This window comes from Ovis aries, chromosome 15 (genome assembly GCF_016772045.2).
Source record: "Ovis aries strain OAR_USU_Benz2616 breed Rambouillet chromosome 15, ARS-UI_Ramb_v3.0, whole genome shotgun sequence".
Lineage (NCBI taxonomy): Eukaryota > Metazoa > Chordata > Mammalia > Artiodactyla > Bovidae > Ovis > Ovis aries.
This window is the reverse complement of record NC_056068.1, coordinates 55,368,849-55,387,839: the sequence shown is the minus strand read 5'-3', so window position 1 is coordinate 55,387,839 and position 18,991 is coordinate 55,368,849. Positions and strand designations below refer to the sequence as shown.

At 42.5% G+C, this 18,991-nt stretch overlaps 1 protein-coding gene across 6 annotated transcripts in view; it reads right to left on the bottom strand.

Annotated features, from left to right (window-relative positions):
• Positions 1 to 494: 494 nt before the first annotated feature.
• The window catches only part of MYO7A (myosin VIIA), a 111,646-nt gene continuing 93,149 nt past the window's right edge, over positions 495 to 18,991 (bottom strand). For 4 of the 6 annotated variants that reach the window (XM_042233289.2, XM_042233291.2, XM_027979568.3 and 1 more), the window contains exons 44-49: positions 18,818 to 18,924; positions 17,964 to 18,149; positions 17,490 to 17,606; positions 16,369 to 16,452; positions 15,383 to 15,502; positions 2,390 to 9,788 (exon numbers count right to left, since the gene is read on the bottom strand). In XM_042233289.2, coding sequence (XP_042089223.1) covers positions 9,699 to 9,788; positions 15,383 to 15,502; positions 16,369 to 16,452; positions 17,490 to 17,606; positions 17,964 to 18,149; positions 18,818 to 18,924 — 704 coding nt within the window. In that variant the 3' untranslated portion in view covers positions 2,390 to 9,698. Of the gene's footprint in view, positions 830 to 2,389; positions 9,789 to 13,770; positions 15,503 to 16,368; positions 16,453 to 17,489; positions 17,607 to 17,963; positions 18,150 to 18,817; positions 18,925 to 18,991 lie in introns of those variants that run through there. The other 2 variants (XM_042233290.2, XM_060399501.1) reach the window with 2 other exon arrangements.

Here is an 18,991-nt window from a genome sequence, read left to right as displayed (position 1 = left end):
CATCTGGTAAAAGAATTTTGGCTAGAAGGGACCGTGGTTCCTTAGACCTCATCATGCCCATCATTTCATTTGAGTTATCGTTTAAGGGAGGATGCTACAAACCCTCTGTCTAAGGTAGCATTTGACTGGGTAATGTTCTTTTCTGTCCACTGCCTGTTATTATTGTCACTTTGAAAGAGGTCTGTGAGGCTCATGAACACTCTGCTTCCTTCTAGGTTGCGAGAAAGCCGAAGTGAAAAAATCCTCCAAGGTATCACCAGTTACACAGGTAAAGTCAGAGGCCTAGCACCCTCCCATCTCTTCATCCCTACCCATTGCCTCCAGGAGGCAGGGCCTGCCTTTAATGTTCCTGACAAGAATTGAAGGAGTCTAAAAATCAGGGGGTGGGTACCAGTGAGAAGCTGGGGAAATAGGCTGAGCACAGATACTAAGGGGCCCTTAATATCCAGATTCATTGTGGACTTTCTTCTCTTAAGCAGTGAGACTCCTTGGAAGATTTTTAATGTGGTTGTTTATTTGCTCTCTTGTTCATGCATTCCTTCATGACAATTATTATTGAGCACCCACTTTGTGTCAGGCACTCTGAGAAAGACTGGAAGCTCTCTGTGGAGGGCAGCTCAAAAGAACAGAGCTCTGGCCCACAGAGAACCAGTGAGGAAGCAGGCAAAGGTATAGCAGTTGACATCTTTGGTTCAGGCATCCAGGACCAGGACAGGGAAGCTGCCACGCTCATCAGGGCTGAATGTGCTTTTTGTGGCTCCAGTTGTGATTACGTTGGAAGTTGGAGAAAATTGCTGAGATCCTGGAATTCTGGACTAGAGTCTAGGCTCTGCATATAAACAATCAGGAAATGACAAATGAGTTTCAAACAAGGGAGCAATATGCTTAAACTTCTGGGTAAAAGGATAGAATAGCATAATAACGTATTATTCAGCAAAATAACTCAGGACTGAGTGAGATAGGTCCAGTAAGGGAAGGGAAGCTAGAGTTTATTATTTAGGAGATTGTGGAGATAGTCACATAGTGAGTTACTGGTTTGGTCAGAGAGAAAACCAGTTAGGAGGCAGTTCATAATACAGTTTCCTCCCCTAGCTCTTGAAGCCTTAAGTAAAGTTGGTACAGTCACAAAATCATGAATTAATTTAACTTCTTATGGACAGTGGTAAAGATCTTGAGATGCTGTGTACCAGCTGTCAGTGTTCAACACATACCTTACTTAGAGTTGTAGCAATGGGTCCATAGAGACCATGAAGAAATAAATTCAGAACTTTGAAGAGCAGTGGTCTTTCCTACTATAAAGTTGAATGTTTTAACCAAAATGACTCAAATTTCTTAATATATAGAGTGTCTCCAGTGATTCTGTTTTATGGATTTTAAAAAGATCACTCTGCTGGCTATTGACTGAAGGCTGTGTTCCAGTTGCCTTATGATTTTTAGTAGTTTATTAGTAAACTAGGGCTTCCAAAATGAAGTACCAAGGACTGGGTGCCTTAAACAACAGAAGTTGATTTTTCTCACAGTTCTGAATTATGGTTTACCTTAGTGTATGTGAGTGTATTTATCTGCTTAAGGTTTGCTAAATTTCTTAGATCAGTAAGAAAATAAATGTTCTGTCTGTATTTTTTCAAATAATTTTCTCCCACTACTCTCTTCCTGGGATTCCTCTTATCCAGACCATTTATTTTTATTTTTAACCTATTAATTTTTTTAATTTTTTTTCTTTTGACTGCACTGGGTCATAGCTGTAGCACATGTGATCTTTAGTTATGCCTTGCAAATTCTTAGTTAGGCATGTCAGATCTAGTTCCCTGCCCAGGGAGTGCACCTGGACCCCCTGCATTGGGAGTGGGGAGTCTTAGCCACTGGACCACCAGGGAAGTCCTTTATCCTATTTAATTTTTATGCTTCTTTTTGGATATATTCTATTACTATATGGTTAGTTTTTAATTGCTGTGTAACAAATTAACAGAAACCTAGCAGCTCAAAACAACACAAATCTATCATCTTACAGTTTATGTCGGCGAGGAGTCCAGGCATTGTTTTGTTGGGTCCTCTGCATAAGGTATCAATAGGATAACATCAAGATGTTGGCCTGGACTGTAATCTCATCTGAGACACAGAGTCCTCTTCCAAGTTCACTGGTCATTGGCAGAATTTAGTTCTTTACAAGTATAAAGCCATCCATGTTTTCTAAATCATTCTTGAAAGAGTTTTGCTCTAAGAGCCTAGAGACTACCTTCAGTTCCCAGTTATAAGGCTTTCTCACAACATAGCATCTTACTTCAAAGCCAGCAGGAGAATATCTCTTGTAACAGATGGATTGGGAGAAAAAGAACAAAGGAAACAAAACAATACACAAAACAAATAGAAAACAAGTTGAAACATGTCATAAATTCAAACATTTTATTAATTACATAAATATAAATGAACCAAATTCTCAAAACCAGGAGTACGGAATGTCAGACTGGACAGAAGAAAGGAGGACCCAAACATATGCTGTCTACAAAAGAAATACTTAAAATATAAAAACACAAATAAAGTAAAACCAAACGGATGGAAAATAATATGCCATGTAAAAATAAGCTTAAGAAATAATATCTGAAAACTTCAAAACATGGAACATTACTAGAAATAAAGATTTCATAATGATAAACAGTTGCTATATCAGGAAGACACTGTAGATTATATACTTAAGAGCCAAGCATCAAAACACATTAAAAAAGAAACTGAAAGAAGTCACACTCAGAGATTTTAAGATTCTTCTCCCATCACCTGAAAGAACAATGCACAAAAAATAAAATCAGAAAGGATATCTGAATACTTTCAGAGAACTTGACAGAAAATATTATAATTTTTCTATTTTCTATCAGTTTTTTAATTGACAGAAAATATTATATTCAACTGCAGAATACCAACATTTTCTAATGTACATGGCATATTTGCCAAAATAGACCACACAGCAAAGCCATAAAACAAATCTAGAAGAGACTGCCGATTTACCTCATACCTGGACACAGAATTAAGCAAAATGAGGGGACAGAGAAATACATTCCAAACAAAAGAACAAGACCAAACCTCAGAAAAGGAACTAAATGAAATAGGGATAAGCAATCTGCCTGCTAAAGAGTTAAAATTAATGGTCATAAATGTGATCACTGATCTTGGGGGGAAAGATGGAAGAACAGTACAAACTTCATCAGAAAGATAAAAAGTATAAGAAAGTACTAAACAGTAGTTATAACTGAACTGAAAAATACATTAGAAGGGTTAAACAGCAGAATGGATGAGGTAGGAGAATGCATCTGTGAACTGGAAGACAAAAAAATATGTAACTCACCCAGACAGAGCAGCAAAATGAAAAAAGAATTTTAAAAAGGGAAGATATGTGATGAGACATTTGAGACCGCATCAAGTGTAATAGTATTTACATTATAGGGCTTCTAGAAGGAGGAGAGAGAGAAAGAGCCAGAAAAATTAAAAGAAGAAAAAGCGGATGAACACTTTCCTAATATGGGGAAGAAAGCAGATATCCAGATCCAAGAAGCCCAGAAAGTTCCAAATAAGATGAACCCAAAAAGACACACACCAAGACACATTACAATTAAAATGTTAAGGGGAGGGGAGGGAGGGGAGACATAATTATGACTGATTTGTGTGGTTGTATGGTAGAAACCAATACGACATTGTAAAGCAGTTATTCTCCAATTAATTTTTTTTAAAAAGGAAATAATCCAAACATTCAACCATAGTACAGTATGAGCATTCTCTTAGTTGATGAAATACAATGTATTTCATTCCATTAAAAAATATTAAACTTCCACATTCATACTCATTATGAGTCTAAGGGTCAGGGTACAGAAACATGTTTGTGTATGTATGTATGTGTGTGTATATATGATTTTACTAAATAGTATTTTTTTAAAAAGGTAAAGATAAAGAGAAATCCTAAAAGGAGCGAGCAAAAATCAGCTTGTTACACACAAGGGAAATCCCAAAAATCTATCAGCAAATATTTTAAGCAGAAAATATACAGGGCAGAAAGGACAGGCATGATATATTCAAAGTCCTGAAAAGAAAAAAAATGTCCAACCAAGAATTATCTACCCAGCAAGAGTTGAAGGGGAGAGATCAAGAGTTTCCCAGATAAACAAAAGCTAGGCAAGTTTAATCACCACTATGCCAGTTCTGTAAGAAATGTTAAAGGGAGTTCTTTAAGCTGAAAAGAAATAGCACTAATTGATAAGAGAGCATGCAAAAGTAAAAATCTCACTGGAAAATGTACATATATAATAAAGGTAATATATGGATCACTAATATGAAGATTAAAAAACAAAAGTAGTAAAAATTACTGAAATTACAGTAATTAGTTATGGGTGCCAAAAATAAAAATATGTTAACTGTGTCATCAGTAAATTTCAAAAGATCAAAGTCACACACTATTCTGTGATCACAAAAGAAATTAAATTACAAACAAATATCTAGATAATCCTAAATACTGAAAATTAATGTATTTCAATATTTCATTAATCAAGGGGTTAGTCACAGGGAAATTGGAAAATATTTTTAAAGGATAATGCATATACAACAGCAAAATTTGCGGGGTACAGTTTAAAGTCTAACTTAGAGGGAAATTTGCAACTTTAAATGTTAGAAGGTAGATTGTTAAGGTAGACATTTAATCAATATTGAAACAATCTTAAGTAAATTTTTCTCCAAGTGAAAGGAAGGACATAATAAAAATAGGAGCATTGAAATAGAAAAGATAAAACAATAGAGAAAATTTTTAATTTATTTTTAATCAGAATAATTGCTTTACAATATTGTGTTGGTTTCTGCCATACATCAACATGAATCAGCCATAGGTATACATACGTCCTCTCCCTCTTGAAACTCCCTCCCACCCCATCGCACCCCATCCCACTCCTCTAGGTTGTCATAGTTTGAGCTCCCTGTATCACACAGAAAATTCCTACCAGCTGTCTGTTTAATACATGGTAATACATATGTTTACATGCTACTCTCCATTTGCCACACCACCCCCTTCCACCACTGTGTCCACAAGTCTGCTTTCTATGTCTGAGTCTCCAAAACAATAGAGAAATGTTTTAAAAGTGAAAAGCTAGTTCTTAGGAAAGAAATAAAATTTGATTGATTCTTAGTAAAATGAATGAGGGAGAAAATTTGATTGCCTGTATGGGTGAATGATTAATGAAAGAGGGACTATCTCCAAATCCTAAAAATATAAAGGAAAATTATAGACATTTTAAGCCATTAAATTTGACAATTTAAATGAAGTAAACAAATTCCTTGAAATGTACAACTTACCAGAACTGAGAGAAGTAAAAATAAAAATTTGTAATAACCCACTGTCTATCAGAATCAAATCTGTGTATCAAAAACATAGCCCAAAGAAAAGTCCAGACCCAACAAGTTTCACTGGTTAATCAAATGTTTAAAAATAATACCAATTTTATACCAACTCAGAAAAAGAAGGCAAAGGAACATTTCCTAGCTGATTCTTTGAGGCCAGCAATAATCTTACATAAAAGATATCTAACAAAGATAGTATAAGAACTAAATTTATAGATCAGTGTCTTTCATGAACTTAGACATAAAAATCCTGGACAAAACATTAACAGATTGAATCCATCAGTATAAAAGAGAGTAAAACATCTGGAGCAAGTGAGAATTATACCAGCAGTACAAGATGAATATGTCATTTGAAAATTAATCAGATTAATCTACTATATTAACAAAAACATAACTGACAAACTTAACAACTATTTATGATCAAAGCTCTGAGTAAGCTAGCGCTAGAATGAAACTTCGTCAATCTAATGAGAGATATTTATTCAAAAACCTCCAGCCAATATCATTTTTAACAATGAAACAGTATTTTCCCTCCAAGATCAGAAATAAGGCAAGGATATCTGCCATTTCTGTTTGGCATTGTACTAGAGATCCTAGCCAGTTTAGTAAGATAAACAGCAGGCATAAGGGAAGAAATAAAACTCCTGATATGATTATTTACATTAAAAAATTCTATATTGCCCTAAACCTACTAGAACCAGAAACTTAAGCAATACCTCAGGACACAAGGTCAGCGTACAAAAAAATCAACTGTATGTTGATATATTATCAGTTAAAAGTTGTAAACTTTAAAAATTGAAATAGCATCATTTAAAACAGCATAAAAACATAAATAGAAATTTTAGGAAGATACTGTAAGCCCTTGCAAAGAAGATAGATGATTGGTCACTGAAAACTACAAAAGTTTAGTGAGAAAAAGAAGACCCAGATAAATGGAGAAACATAACACATTCATGCATTTGAAGATCTAATATCAAAAAAAGAAAGCCTAATATCATAGATATTGGATGTCATGAAATTGAATTATAAATTCAAATGCAATAAAAATCCTTTTTGCCTGTGAGGTTGACAAAAAAATGAAACTCATGCGTGCACCTGTTTCTCAAGACTGAAATTACACTCAGGGCAAAAGTAACTGAATTCTGGGCTTGCTTTTTAGGATTTTCACTCTCTCCTAGATTTCAGTTCCACTGTTCCTCATTATATAGTAAATCCTTAGATTAATTTAAGATGTGTTCTTGGTTTTGTACATTATCCAGTTTTTGTCTTTCATAAGAATCGTTTCCTAGCTGCATTACTATAAAAAGTCTCCATTGTCTATTTTTTTTATCATTCAGTTAGAAAAAAAGCTGTATTTTGAGCAATTACTGTGTGACAGATACTCCTGAGCACTGTATATGGGGTGACAAGCAAGACAGAGTCTCTGTCCTTAAAAAGCTCCCATTTTAATGGAGAATGTTTTCATTGTTCTATTCAAACTGCTTTGGAAGGAGTGGTTATGAAATGCACAAACTTTAAGCACATATTGATCTCTGCCTTCTGACAGCTCCCATAGAGTTAGAACCTCAGACAATAGACTTAAACTCCAGCACCTTGATGAATGGAGGACCCTAGCAAAGTCTTCCCAAAGCCTGGGTAGGGAGAGAAATAGGCGGAAAGAATCTGAAATGGTAAGAGAGGGGCTAACATTTTAAAGATGACTAGGATTTTGCCATGTGACCAGCAAAGGTTGGAGAAATGACTTTGGAGGAAACTGTGTTGTTTTCTATCCCACAGAAACTCCAAGTGTAAGAAGTCTCCACGAAGAAGTTTTGAGAGTTGAAGAAACTCGCTAGATTAACCAAAAGCAAAAGGGAACATCCAGGCTCTAAATCCATTATACCAGAGGCTCTCAAGAAAACCACTAAACCAACCATGCATCCCAAGGATGATGTTAGACAACCTGTGGCCACATAGCTGGTCTCTGAACCCATCCAAGCACCCACTTCAGAGGCCAGCAGAGAGGCCACCCTCCAAACTGCAAACTGCATTGCCTACCATGAAGGCAAATAAACTAACAACTCCCTCCATGGAAGACCCTCCTCCTGAAACATAACCTGAACACCACCACCACCACCACCCCCCCATTGACTCCTCCCAATAATCCTCTTTTGTGATGGTTTCTACCACATCCAGAATATTCTTCTCCTTTGGGCTGTCTTCAAAGAAGAATTTGCCACAACTTGCCTCCTCCTCCTTCTTCCTCTCTGGGCCCAGGGTGAACTGATGGTAGAGAGAGGTCAAGAAAGAAGTGCAGAAGAGCCAGGGAGGCTCTCAGGAAAACCATTTCTGGTGTCGCCTTCCATCTCCAAGTGATGAGCAAAGGGAAAATCATGTGATCCTGGGGGTGGAGCTGGTTGCTCTCCAGGTGAGACAGGATTTGTCTCATCCCAACCCTTCATAATATTCCCTGCTAAAGCAGTGGCTGTGGTGAACATCAGCATGTAAATAAAGGCAACTTCTCAGGAACTCAGAAGGTAATTGATACACTCTTTGTACCCCTCCGTGGCCACTCAGACTGACAAAGACTAGGGGATGAGTGCCAAAATGACACCATCCAGAGAAGGAGGAGTAGTGTGGGACATGAATCAGGGGCGAAGATCTCATCCCACACACATACCATGTCATACAGTGTCCCTGGGGTGCTTCCTCATAGCTGGTCACTGGCTGATTCCCCATTGGGGTGATGGGCATAACCCAGTGGCCTTTGGCTATCAAGGGAAACTAGAACTGAAACCCCAGTGTTAGAAACAGCAAGTCGCATTCCACCAGTGTGACCATCACCTATTCATGCTCCTTCTCCGGGCCTCATGTTCCAATGTATACGGTGATGGGCAGAGGCAGACACCACAATACCTTCCCTGTGGCTCTGGTCTATCCTGGGCTGACGGTGGAATCCTGTAAACATCGGTGGGAGAGGGCTGCCTTGGACGGCCGCACTGTCATCTCAGAAAGCAGGGCTGTCTGGTTTGGGGCCTCCATTTCAACAACAGCCCCTCCACCTCCCACACAGGCATCTGGAGAGAAGAGTAACAGCACTTTCTGTGGAGTGGTTTGCCACCTACACACAGGCGACCCCAGACCCTTCAGTGTTTGAGGGCAAACGAGCTGGGCTGGCCATGGCCAGGCGGGATATCAGGGGTCTAGAGGACAGATCACTAACATGCTAGTGGCAAGAGGATTCTCCCCCATCACTTCTCCAGGCTCTTAACCCAGCCACAGCCCAAAGGGATGCCCCACCCCCACAGCACACCTTCCCCATCTGAAGCCTTCACCCCTAGACCTGCCCAGGTCATGTCCAAACTTGATTGTTCCATCCTAGTCACAAAGTAATACTTTACAGACACCCACTGTACATAGGGATTAACCCAAGGCAGCATGGTTTCTTGATGGACCAAGGAGACATTTCTGGCAGGATACAAGGGCCACTCTGGATCCACTAGCCCTAGGTAAGGCCCAGAAGCTGGTCCCCACTCTGGATCTCCAGCCAACCACAATTAGGTCTCCACCTCCCAGGCTGACATCCGGCATTTCCCCTCAACCTACCCCAGGCCCAGCCTGTCCCTTGAAGCCCCTTTCAGCACACTATGGGCTCAGGCACCCCAACCCCCAAACCCAGACAGCTTGATCCTGCACACACAGACCACAGAGAGAGTTATATAAGCCACTACCCCACAGGGCCCTGTTCCTGGCCCCACACACTGCCCCCTCCCACTTCCCCCAGCAAAGACACTACCAGACCAGAAGATAACACAGGCTTTATGCCTGAGATCATCAGGGGAGGTTTACAGCAGCTCAGCACTCACACTGTAATATTTAGAAGCAGTCTCTCTCCCTCATCCCAGCTGAGGCTCCTGGACTTAGGGGTATTAAGCCAGTTCCTTGGGTTTCAGGATAATCTGTTTGGTTGTTCCCAGCATAGAGAACTAGGTCGTCCTCTTAGTTACATTTCTGGGCTGTGACCTCAAGAGAGGTCACATGGTAGGGCTAGTATGAGTTAAGAATGACATCCGAGGAGCACAGGCTTTTACAACTGGGATTGTCACAGCAAGCCAGGACTAGAACCAACCAGGTGCTTCAGGCTGGATGGAGGGGGTTCTGCATCCCGGCAAGGTCACCTCACTGGAAGAAGGGTCAGGGGCCACATTGGTGCAGTCAGTGGTGGCCAGCTGGTTCAGCCTCCCTGCCTGGATAGCCAAGGTCTTCCCCTGGATGCAGAGGTAGCTGATGGTCCTGAGCCAACTGCTTCCTTGAGAGTAGGCACAGGGCCAGAGCAACCTTCCCACTGTTCACTTGCCACTCCTGGAGCCCCGCTGTTTGCTCATGGCCGTAAGCATCTGGCTAATATAAGAAGTCAGGAGGTCATCCATCTTGTAGCCCTGGAAAGAGCAGCAAGAAGATAAAACAGAGCACCGAGGAGGACACAGCCACCCACTCTTACCCAGAACACAGCTCCCAGGAAGCTGCAGGGGACAGAAACCTGGACAAAGGCAAATCTGCCCCACTCTGGGCTCAGCCACACAGCTGAAGGTATGGATTCATCCAGCCAGATAGCTGGGGTTCTAAGTTATTGTGATCCCACATTAAGGCGCTAGTTTGTGGGTTGCTCAAATCCCTACTAAGAATAAACAATGGATAAGAGGTTGGAATGTCATACTTCATTGTTTGGATGTGTGAAGAATGCTATTAGGACTAGGATTGAAAAGATTAGGGCTAGTACTTCTAGTTAATTGGGGATTGATGAGTTGTTCATAGGATATGCAAGTAGAAAACACCACTCTGGTTAAATGTGTGGTGGTGTATTGAGAGGATTTACCAAGGTATAATTGTTGGGATCTCCTAATAAATCAGGTGAAAATAGGACTAATACTATTGGAAAATAGGACTAATACTAATTCTAGAACTAGTAAAAAAGACACCTAGGATGTCTTTAATTGTATAGTAGGAATGAAATGGGATTTTGCCTATATCAGATGATTTCTGTGGGATTATTAGCTCCTGTTTCGTGAAACATTAGTAGATGGACAGCAGCTACTGCTGCAATGATAAATGGAAGAATCAAGTGGAAAGAATTGTGTAAGAGTTGCTTTATCTACTGAAAAACTGCCTCAGATCCATTGAGCAAGGTTTATACTGACGTATGAGATTGCTGAGAGAAGATTGGAAATAACTGTTGCCCCCCAAAATGATATTTGTCCTCAGGGTAGTATAAAACCTATAAATGTTGTGGTTATAACTGTAAATAACAGGATAACTCCAATGTCTTCATGTTTCTAGAAGACTGTAGAATCTATTATACAGACTGCATCCTATAGGGATAAATAGGCAGATAAAGAATATAGAAGCTCTGTTTGCATGTGTGTATTGAACAATTCATCTGTAATTTACATCTCAGCAGATATGTGTAACTAATGAGAAGGCGGTTATCATCTAATACATAGTGCATTGCTAGAAACAAACCTGTTAAGATTTGTAAAACTAAACAAATACCTTTTAGGAACCAAAATTTCATTATGATGAAATGTTTGATGGAGCTGGAAGATCAGTGAATGCATTGTTAATCATTTGTATTAATGGGCATGATTTTTCAGTGTTGGTCATTAGTGCTCTTGTAGTTGAATAATAGTGATTTTTCATGTCAATGGCCATGTTTAGAGTCCATGTAAGAATAATGATACCATACATTGTATTTTAAGTACTATTTTTGTAATTAGTTTTGTGGGGTTTTCTCTTCAAAACCTTCATGGTGGGTTTAACTTGATTGTGGGTGGTAATGTTGGAATTGTGTTAATTTTCATGGATTTTTTGGGGGATTAATCATGTTTGGATTTATTTGTGGTTCTTGTTCAGTCACCAAGTCATGTCTGACTATTTGTAACCCCATGGACTGCAGCATGCCAGGCCTCCCTGTCCCTCACCATCTCCTGGAGTTGCCCAAATTCATGTCCATTGAATAAGTGATGCCATCCAACCATCTCATCATCTGTTTCCCTCTTCTCCTCCTGCCCTCAGTCTTTCCCAGAATCAGGGTCTTTTCCAGTCTCTCAGCTGCTTGAATACTTTTTATATGGACATTTGCCAGCAAAGTGATGTCTGTGCTTTTTAATACACTGTCTAGGTTTGTCATGGCTTTGGATTTATTTAGGGGAGATGTTAGTGGTGTTTGGGTGTCCCTGGTGGCTCAGACAGTAAAGAATCCACCTGTAATGCAGGAGACCTAGGTTCAGTCCCTGGATTGGGAAGATCCCCTAGAGGGAAGGGCATGGCAACCAACTCCGGTATTCTTGCCTGGAGAATCCCCATGGACAGAACTTGGCAGGCTACAGTCGATGGTGTTGCAAAGAGTCAGACATGACAGAGCAACTAAGCACAGCATTAGTGGTGTTTGGCTGTACAACAGCTATGGCTTCTGAGCAGTATCCTGAAGTTTGGATCTCCAATAAGACTGTATTAGGAGCATTTTTTTTTCAGATTTAATAACAGAGTTTTGAGTGGTATTTTGTTTTAAAAGATGAGAAAGGGTCGGTTGTGTTTTAAGCTTAATGGTTTGGGAGATTGGGTAATTCATGATGCAGGTGATTCTGGGTTTTTTTAGTGAAGAGGCTATGGGGACTGCAACACACTATATAGCTGTGGTACTTGATTAGTGATTATTACTGGCTGATCATTGCGTATTGGTATTGTGGTTATTACAGACTACTCTTGGTAATTAATAGAATTGTGTTTAGGAAGAGGGTGATGAGGAATGAGGAAATATACCTTGATTAGATCTTTTTGGTCTGCTACTAATGTAGAGATTTTTATCTGAATAAGGGAAGTAGTTTTTGGTAAAATATTTTCTAATCAACAGGCTGATTTCTGGTTTGTTGACAGATTTAAGTAGGGTGATAAACAGTGTATAATAATACTTTCCCTCTTAGGGAAAATACGCTAAGAGATTGGAAAGTCTGAATATATTTGAAGAGTAAATTTTAAATTCTGTGTGTTACTATTAATTTCAAGCACTAAGGTAAAACCTAGAACGGTTATGGCGAGGGAAGTTGGTTTTAAGTAATAAGGTAAGGTTATTTGAGGGATTGTTGAGGGGGTATTGTTGAAAATAAAACCAGCTTCTAATTAATAGACGTTTGATGGAACTGACTGGGAGAGGATTATTTCCATTAATTCAAGTTAGGGTGGAAAAGCGAGGTTGTCCTAGTAGAGCAAAGATAAGGCGAGTGCTGTAGACAGCTGTAAGGGATGTGGCAATTAGACTTAGCAGGATCAGGCGCTGGTATTGACATGTTAGCAGTTTGGATTATCAGATCTTTAAATTCAGCAAGGAAAGGCATTTTGGTAGTGCTAGGCCAGTGGTAAAGGCAGTTGTGGTAAAGAGTATTGCTTTAAACAGGCCTCCTATTTTTATGGAGATTTTATGGGAGCATATCAATAACATGACTTTAAAGAAAGCATATGTGCAGATATGGAGAAATGCTAGGAAGGGTTGATTACTGCCAGTTGTTACTATTATAGGCCTAGTAGGCTTGAAGTGGAAAAAGCAGCAATATTTTTTTAACATTCTGGGTAAGAGTGCATATTGCCATAAACAGTTACAGTTTGAATAAATTTATCATCTTCTGTTAAAGGATAAAAGTGGATGAGTAAGAAAATACCTGCTACCACTACTGTGCTTGAGTGGAGCAGGGCTGAGACAGGGGTAGGGCCTCCTGACGCTGAGGGACTACAGTCCTGGGTGGAGGCCAAGTTGGGCGGATTTTCCAGTTGCAGGTAGTATCAGTCCTAGTAGGGGTAGATTCGAGTGATTTAGTTGGAGTATAAAGACTTGTTGAAGATCTCATGCATTTGAGTTATCAGAAATCATGCTATTGCTATAACAAATCTGGTAGCTCCAGTACGGTTAGATAGAATTGCATGTAGAGCAACCGTACGTGCATCTGTTCATCTGTATCATCACCCAGTAAGCAGGAAAGAGCATTCCACCCCCCTCACATCCAAGGAAAAGCTGTAAAGGTTATTAGCAGTAACAAGAATTAGTATTGCGATGAAAGGAGTAAATATTTGAGGAATCCACTGACATTAGGATCTGAGTATAGGTGTCATATTGAGAATTCTATGATGGATCGTGTAACAAACAATGCTACTGGTATGAATATTATTGAAAAATCGCCTACTTAGAAGCTGAGTGATAATTTGAGAGTTTGGATAGTGATTCAGTATCAGTTTGAGATGGTCATTCATTCAGGCCAAGAGATTATTATTGGGATTATACTACTAATAAAACCATATGAGATAATGGATACTATCGCTCTTATTGGTTGATATTTGTTATAATTGGTATTAACATAAATAATGTAACTCACGTGAAAGGAAAATTTATTACTTTTATTTGTAGTTGCACCAATTTCTTGGTTCCTAAAGACCAGTGGATAACTACTATCCTTTAAAAGTTTGAAAAAGTCATGTTACATGGTATTTTTACCATAAATGCATGCTAGTCATGTGAAGACATTAGATCAAGAATCAGATATTGCTGACAGCAGTTCTTACATACTTTCTTGGTAAATAAGGCTAAATCTCCTGTCTCTAGATTCACAACCTAGTATTTTTTAAAACTACACTTACAGTACAAGGGGCCTAAATCCCCTACTTCGGGATTTAGTGAGAAGTAGAGAGGTAAAATATGAAGTATTAATGAGGGCATTTTCTTGTGTAAAAGATTGTAAGATGTTACTAATGTAACGTGTATTTGCCTTGTTATATTATGATTAGTATGTATATGGAGTATAAGGCAGGAATTACTATATTAATTCCTATTAGAGTAATTGTATTAGTTGAGCATGAGAAGGATGCTATTACTACAAATAGCCCTCCAATCAGACTAATGGTTGGGGTAGAGGTAAATTTGTCAGACTTGCTAACCATCATCAGGTAGCTATTATTGGGAGGAATGTTTGTAGGCCTCAGGCTAAGGTTATTGTTTGGCTGTGAATTCATTCATAACGTGAGTTTGTTAAGCAGAATCATATGGATGATGTGAAGCCATGGGCAATTATTCGAGTGGTAGCTCCTGTATAACTTCAAGGTGTTTGGATAAGAATAGCTACAATAACAAGTACCAGGTGGCTGATGGAAGAATATGCGATGAGTGATTTTGATCTGTTTAATATAAGCAAATTGAACTGGTTATAATTATAGGGATAATATGAGAAAAGGGTATGCTGTAAAATCTGTTAGTGGATTTAGTGTTGTTACAATTCATAATATGCCATAACCGCCAAGTTTTAGTGATATGGCTGCAAGTACTACGGAACCTGCAATGGGGGCTTCTACACGTGCTTTGGGTAATCAAAGATGAAGGCCCTAGAGTGGTATTTTTACCATAAATGCATGCTAGTCATGTGAAGACATTAGATCAAGAATCAGATATTGCTTGAGTTCAGTACTGAAGCATTAAGAAATTTAGGGGGCCTGTAATATTTTGGATATAGTGAGCGAGCTCCTACTAAGTGTATAGAATAAAACATACAGGCCTGCATTAGGGTGTTCTGTTTGATTACCTTATCAGATGATGATAAGTGTTAGGACTATTGTTGCTTCAAACAGAATGTAGAGTACAATTAATTCTACAGCAGTAAATGTTATGATTACGGTCACTGCCACAGGTAGGGATTTCTGAAGGCTGTGCCAGCTGAGCTCAGTCCAGGAGGCCTCATTGCTAACAGCTCTGCTGTTGACCTCAGTGGCCAAAGGTTCGATCTCTAAATATTAAAGGCACTGGGACATAGTTACTGAGTGGATGGTCTGTTTCTCATCTCTAGATTAATAAACCCATTCCCCAGACCTAATCTGACCTGGCCTTAGCTCCAACCTGACCCTTGATCCTGACTGCAGACCAGACGGCACACTCCTCCTGTTTGTTGCAGGGACTGGGAGGATGGAGGGAAGGCAGGCCTGGGGAGCACCCAGCTCTCACCAGTGACGTCTCACAGAGGAGCTTGCTCCCCCGCACCAGGTTCCCAATGGTGATATGGAAATAGGTGTTGCCGCTGCTCCAGTTGGAGATCTTGGTGAAGGGGTGAGTGGTCAGGATGTCCTAGGGGAGCAGAGAGAATCTGAGGCTGCACATCTGGACCATCTGACCTCACTCCCCTCAGCTCCAGCCCACAGACACCATCCACACATAGGACCTCAGGCCCTCAGACAAGGCAAGGAGCAAGAGGGTAGAGGCCAGCTGTGCCGTGGAGCTGCTGTGGAAGGCAGGCCTTGGCTGGGACCAGCTAGTGGGACAACCAAGGAAGCCCAGGAGGTTATCACATGTGTGGGGCTGGAATTGGAGATTTTAAGAGGATGAGGAAACTGAAACTATAGTCCCAGATGAGATGATCCAGTGGAGTTGAAGGAGGGAGACAGGAAGACACAGCTTTGCAGAACACAGTGTATGCACTGGGTAGACAAGCAGCCCAGGGAAGTGCCTGAGAGAGAGACCAAGGGAGAGGCGAGGAAGACCAGGTGAGTGGCCCGTGGGTCCAAGCGGAAGATGCTGGTCATTGCCCCCTTCGCGCTCTCCTGTGTCAGTGGTAGGACCTGCTCAGCCCTCACATCTGAGCATCAGTTACCCCAGCACAGCCTGCCACCTGACCAATTATGGGCAGAGAGCATTCTGGAGTGGGGAAGGGGTTGGTAGTGTCTGATGATGCTGGAAGACCAAGCACTAAAGAGTTGAATGGATTTCATAGTGAGGACTTCGTTAGTAACTCAGAGAGCGCTTTTGATGGAGAGATGAGAGGTAAGGAAGTAGACACAGCAAACATGGACAGCCTCTCAAGACATGTGGCCAGGAGGGTAGATGAAGTGAGGATATTGGTAGCTGACAGTGTCTTGAAGTTTGGTTCTGGTGTCCCTTGTTAGAAATACAGACAGAAAAGCCCCCCTTACCTGCTCTTCCCTGTCACTGCTCACCTTGGTTCTGGGATCAATGAGGCTGACCCCATACTTGTTGATGGCAATTAAGAGGATCTCAGGAAAGTTTGGCTCTGTAGTTTGCTAGTTTAAAAAAAAAAAAACATCACATGGGGAACCCAGAGCAGGATATGTTTTGTACATTTGGGGAGAAATAAAGCTGCCCCCCGCTGGGCTTAAGTCTGCCTCTCCCGCCACAACCTCAAGTTTCTGCCTCTTCTGGGTCCTCAGCACTACCTTGAATCCTTTCATGGGTCTCCAGCAACTGGCAAGAGTTTCATCCCTTCTGTCCTCTTCTCTGGGAGTCCCTGAGGTCTCTCTCTCTCAGCTCTAAAGTCTCTCATCTTTAAAAGACCTCCTTGAACCCTATACTTGCCTCCAGACGCACTTGCCTACCTCTCTTTCTTGCACAGCTAAGCTGTGTCAAAGGGCCCCCATCCCAGGTGTGTAGTGCGGCCACACTCCTCTCCACTCTGACCTGTCCCCTCACACCTCATGCCCATCCCCTCGCGCCAGTCTCTTCTCCATTCTCCTGCCTCTGGTCTCATCAACCCTGTTCAAAACCCTCCAGGGCTGGGCACCACCTGCAGGAGGAAACCTACCTGCCTCTCACCACAGTCTGCTCGCCTCACACCTCATGCCCATCCACACTCACCCACTTGCACTTCCTGCCCATGCCTGAGCTCTCACACTTGGGGGTCTTTGCTCAGGCCAGACTGTCTGCCAAGAACTCTGCCCCCAGGGTCTCCCTGGAAAACTCAGGTGGTGCCTCTCCCAGGAAGCCTTCTCAGCCTTCACAGTGTGGTTGGGCCTCCCAGGCTCTGCCACCTCCATGAGGGCTCCCCACTGCCATACAGCACAGGTCATCTGCTATTACTCTGACCTTTGTCCACATCTGCCTGCCCCGCCAGCCGAGGTGCTGGCTCCTCAGCGTCCTAGACTGAGCCCAGGGCCCGGTACTTAGCTGAGACACCTAGCTGGGACAAAGCTGAGGGTCATTTCCTCCTTTCAGTGCCAGGCAGGTGGCAGAGACCATTGTAGTCTTCCCGGGTCATGGGGAGGAGTCCTGGTAACATGTGGCTCCCCTCCCCCTCTCTGAGAATCACCCACCCACAGCATACCTTCACCTCAAAGAAGGCTGAGCCAAAGGTGGGCCACTTGAAGATGAGCTTCAGGAAGGCCAGCTTGGCCTCCTCCTTGGACTTCCCCGCGTGCTTGTTGAAATAGGCAACGATGGACTGCAGAGGGAGGGTGGGTCAGAGTCCTCTCCCCTGCCAGTCCTGTCCCCCTCTGCACTGTCAGCAGCTCTCAGGCGCCATGGAGGGCCAGGCAGTCTCCCACTAATACCAGTTAATAGACTCCTGACCGTGCTTCCCTCCCCAAAGCAAGCAGGCCAAACAGTATCAAGGAAAACCAGGTCACCTTAGTAACCAGGACCAGACAAATTGCTGCGAAGTGACCAGCTGAATTTACAGGGGTCACAAGAGATACTTCCCTGGGCTACTGTCCAGCACCTGCCCCCTTGACCCTGGGGTGTCCAGAGACCCATTCGGAAGCAGGGGGGGCCTGTTCCCACTGTCTCCCTCTGTGCTCACCCGCTTCCAGTCATCAGGTGAGACCTGCCGGATGAGGTCCTGGGGCACCAGCTCCCGGAGCAGCTTGGGGATACTGGGGAAGTAGGACTTGTCCTCCTCAAACTTGACCCTGTAGATGAGTGCCCCCAGCTGCAGCACCTCTTCCCGCGTGCACTTGTGGTAGCCTCGGAGGTACTTGGGTAACTCCTGCCAGAGACAGAGAAGGTCACAGGCATGGAGGCACCTGGAGGAAGCAGGCTTCTCCCCTTAAACACCCCCACCATGAGGCTGGGTCCACCTGCTCCCCAAGGCAGGGAGGCACAGGACAGGGAAACAGCCTTATACTGCACAGATGCAGCGCTTTACAGTTTTAAATCAGAGCTGGGGTGAATATCATCTCATTTACTCTCATAACAGTCCAGTGAGGCAAGCAGCTCCATTTCAAAGATGAAGACACTCAGAGGGACCAGCTGGGGCGCCTGAGACTGTTCCATAACTCCAGCACCCCCTCCAGGCCAGCCCTTTCTTGGGAAAAAGCCTCTGTGACTGGCCGCCTCCCACTGTGTTCCCTTGAGACCCACAGGCTTCCTCAGCAGCACCAGCCCCTCCCCCACCTTTCAGACCCAGAACCGCAGTTGCTGAAGATGAGCTGACCGAAAGCAAAGATGAAGCCTCTAATGCTGCCCACGGGCTCCTGGAAACTTAACAACCGTCTTATCCACTCTCTGAGGAGTAGGGATCCGAGGACGCCCTGAAGACACGCTGCAGAGCAGGAGCTACCCAGCCACCTTGAGGTCTACTCAGCAGGCCTCTGCCCCACAGTCAGCACTCAAGGCGGCAGCACAAGCACAGCCCAGAGCTCCCGGGCAGCTCACCTGGTAATAGTGGAAGATGGAGTCGGCCATGGGGTCCTTCCCCGGCACGGTGGTGGTCCACAGCTTCTTCATGAAGAACACTTGGTAGGTCAGCGAGGGCACGACTCCTGCGGCAGAGGGCAGGCGGTCACCCAGAAGATGCCAGCACAGAGGGCTGTCCCACCCAGCACCAGC